The following is a 4,072-nucleotide window of genomic DNA, read 5'->3' on the forward strand; positions in this document are numbered from 1 at the left end:
TATTTGAAAGAATTGCGTTTCTTTTGCAGTTCAGTGTATTTATTCTGTACTGCAGAAATCACCAGTGATAATCCTGTTAATAAATTAGTGTGGCAGCTTATATAGTGAGCTAGAACATATAAAAACTGTAACAAACAAGAAACACCTCATTTATAACAAAACCAGACTGCTAGTGCAAAATGGACTTGGTAGGCAATGTGTTAAATAACTTTATGAAATAACACCATATAATGTTTTAACTTTTTAGCAGATGTGGCTCTGTGATAAGATGCCTGCTTCCCAACCACATGGTTCTGGGTTCAGACCCACTACATGGAACTTTGGGCAACTTTTTTCTACTATAGCCTCGGGCTGACCAAAGCTTTGTGAGTGGATTTGGTAGATGGAAACTGAAAGAAGCCCATCGTGTGTATATATTTATATATATATATATATTTAGTTGGGAAATATTTTTATACTGAGACACAAATGTTATAAATGACAAATTATAAATAAATTTATTAAGATAAAAAAGAAAAAAATTATATTAAGAAAAGCAAGCCACTTATCCAAGCAGAGTTTTGGTCCACTTGCACCCTAAATAAAAGGTTATGTAACTAACAACTGTAAAATACTGTGGTGTACGAAGAAGTTTAACATAGAAGTGATAATTGCTTGTATAATTTATAATTATCCAGGGTCCCTGTATTATGTTTGGTGAGACCATAGACCACTTCCAAGAATGTTCCTCTTTAAGGCAAGGCCTGGACAAAAGTCTCTTCTTTCCAATGGAAGACAAACTGTTGTCCATGTATGCATGTCTCCACATCAGTGTTGTTCAAGGGAAAAGTGAGAACTGATACAATTTGGCATCAGTGTTGTCATAGGTGTTGCCATCAGAACAAGGAGCTAGAGAAGACGCAACAAGGCATCTTGTCTAATGCTTTTACAGGTCTACCAGTTCACCACTTTGTTCATCAACCTCAGAAGTTACCTTATTGTAGTTTAAACTTAGAAAGTCTGAATAAACATTACAAGACATTTTATCTGATATTCTAACAATTCTACCATCTGAATGCCCTTTGCAATTACAGAATAATATTCTGTATTACAGGCCAAATACAAAATATTATGTAATTAATTACAAACAGGCAATCAGTAGATATTCAGAGGATGCAGAAGGGCTGGCACAGGACTGCCAGTAATGGAGAGCACTGGTGTACCCGGTCAGCTCTATGTATGATGACCATTAACCTGAGATGCCTCCTGTCCCATCAAAAAACAGCATGAAGCAAACAAGCAAGAAACATTACAGGCCAAATGCGGTGACATAGTTTTGTTAAACTTTGAGTTTCATATAAACATATTTTAGAGTTGTTCTTATTTTCATGTCTATATAAGGCTAGAATGAAAATGTTTCTTCTTGTTGACTTCAATAATCAATATCATTTAGCGTCCGCTTTCCATGCTAGCATGGGTTGGACGATTTGACTGGGGACTGGTGAACCAGATGGCTACACCAGACTCCAATCTGATTTGGCAGAGTTTCTACAGCTGGATGCCCTTCCTAACGCCAACCACTCCGAGAGTGTAGTGGGTGTTTTTACGTGCCACCGGCACGAAGGCCAGTCAGATGGTACTGGCGACAGCCATGCTCAAAATGGTGTATTTTACGTGCCACCTGCACAGGAGCCAGTCCAGCGGCACTGGCAACGATCTCGTTTGAATGTCTTTTCACGTGCCACCGGCACGGAAGCCAGACAGCTGCTTTCTCTATGTAAATATAATCTAAGATTTTTTTAAAGAAGGGAGAAATGTTAATTATGTCATTTATAATCCCTACCCCTATTACACAATTCCATTTCTATAACTCATACGTAACTGTTTTGTTACTACATTTCTTTTAAAATACTCTGCCATTGTTTCAGTTTTTGAAAATAATGAAAAAGGTAATAATACAACCTTGCCATTATTAAAATGGCGTTTGAAACCTAAATTAATGAAATATTATTGGAAACTTTTTAATTTAGATAATTTTAAACATGAAATTTGTATCATAGAAGTAGAGGTGGTTTCAGGCAGTTTAGTATCAAAAGGGTTAATATCAATCATATAGAATATAGGATCTATATGAGTTTCATATAATATAAGCCATATTCATGCTTCAGTGTTAATCTAATTTTGTCTTTTGATTTTTATTTCCAGGGCTACTGCAAAGATAATTCAAGATGTGTTGTTCGCCATTTATATGAGAAATCTGAAATGGAGCATAGCCTCTTTGAGAAAATAGGCAAAACTTTACAGTCTGTGCGAAATTCCATAGAAGATGAACTTTCCTTACAAGCATATTCTGCCCAATTATCAAGGTGAGAATAATTTAATGTATTAATTTATGTTTTAGATGTGTTTCCTTATTGTTTTCAAAATGAAAAAGCATTAAAAATATGCTTTAATTTATAAAGTATTATTTGATGAGGATTATATAATTTCTTCAGTTTCATGTCTTTTATTCCTTACTGATATTCTGAAGATGGTGTATGCACCAGTTATATATGTATATTGATGGCTGTTTACTTTGACTCTCAACCATAAAGTATGAATTGTGCATATTTTTTCAGAGAGGCAGACTGGAGAAACAAATTTATCTTAAGAGGTATTCATACTGAATAAGTCTTGGAGAAGTTTGACTACATTACTACTGTGCTCCCTACACAGACAGACAGACAGGGAGGGAGGGATTGAGTGTGGGAGATAGATAGATAGATAGATAGAAAGATATGGCTATTGTCTCTGTGGGATATATATCCTGCCTCTCTGACAAGATGGTGGTGGGAACCTTTCTTTGTCTTGCAAGTCACAAGGTCACTTCAAATATGTGCAGAAGCTGTAAGGGAAAGGGACAGTGATGGGAGTCATGGAAGGGGAAGATGTAGGGTGATGGGGTGGTAAGATAGACATGATAGAGAGCAAATATACACATAGTATTTCAACCCATGCCAGCATGGAAAACAGATGTTAGATGATGATAATGTTTGTGTGTGTGTGTATGCGTATGCATGCAAGCATGTCTTCCTGGTAAGAAGTTTGCTTCCCAACCATATAGTTCTATAGGTAGAATCAGTCCCACTGCATGACACCTTGGGCAAGTGTCTTTTACTATAGTCCTGGGCCGACCAAAACTTTGTGAGTGGATTTGGTAGATGGAAACTGAAAGAAGCCTATTGTATATATGTATGTCTGTGTTTGTCCCCTCCCACCACTTAACAACTGGTGATGGTTTCTTCATGTCCCTGTCACTTTACAGTTAAGCAAAAAGAGATCAATAGAATAACTACAGGGGTCTATTTGTTTGACTAAAACCTCTCAAGGCTGTGGCCCAGCATGGCTGCAGTCCAGTGACAGACAAGTAAAATATAGATGATATATTAATGCCTTTTAAACACTGCTCTTGTGTTAGGGTGCATTTTACCATGGGTGCAGGAGTCTTCTGTAACACTGCATGTTAGCAGTTAGTATAGTTCTTTGTCTTCTCTGACTTAGCTAGCCTTCACAACTTCATCCCATTATTTATGGGATGACCTAATGTGTGTGTGTGTGTGTATATATATATATATATATATATATATGTATATACAGGTTGTGGTGAATATATTGTTGTCTAAATTATTCAAAAATGAAAATAACAATTACATCTCATTGTAACAGATATATTTACCAAAATTACATTAAAAAATATCTTGAAATACTAAAGAGTAAATTTATCCAATAAAATTGCCATTGGCTTCAACCATGGTTTCCAGAATACTTCAGAATCTCCTGCAACTTTTCTAGATGGTCTCCATGGTTAAGTTGGTGAATACTGCCATAATCCTTGCCTTCAGGTCATCTTTGGTGTTACAAGGAGTTTTGTTGGTCTCTCATTCAACTACAACCCACACATAATAATCAAGGGGGTTGCAGTCTGGAAAGTTAGATGGCTAGATGTTAGGGGTGATGTGGTGACAGAAATTGTCTGACAGCCATGATTGGGTTCTCCTGCTTGTGTGACATGGTGTAGAGTCCTGTGTTGCCAGACATAGGGTTGTCCAACAGC

At 36.6% G+C, this 4,072-nt stretch overlaps 1 protein-coding gene across 1 annotated transcript in view; it reads left to right on the plus strand.

Annotated features, from left to right (window-relative positions):
• LOC106883775 (ectopic P granules protein 5 homolog) overlaps positions 1-4,072 on the plus strand; it is a 130,856-nt gene that overhangs the window by 52,917 nt on the left and 73,867 nt on the right. Inside the window, exon 4 of the mRNA XM_014934904.2 lies at positions 2,185-2,345. Coding sequence (XP_014790390.1) covers positions 2,185-2,345 — 161 coding nt within the window. The remainder of the gene's footprint in view (positions 1-2,184; positions 2,346-4,072) is intronic.

The sequence above is a fragment of the Octopus bimaculoides genome, chromosome 4, assembly GCF_001194135.2.
Source record: "Octopus bimaculoides isolate UCB-OBI-ISO-001 chromosome 4, ASM119413v2, whole genome shotgun sequence".
In the NCBI taxonomy this organism is placed as follows: Eukaryota; Metazoa; Mollusca; class Cephalopoda; order Octopoda; family Octopodidae; genus Octopus; species Octopus bimaculoides.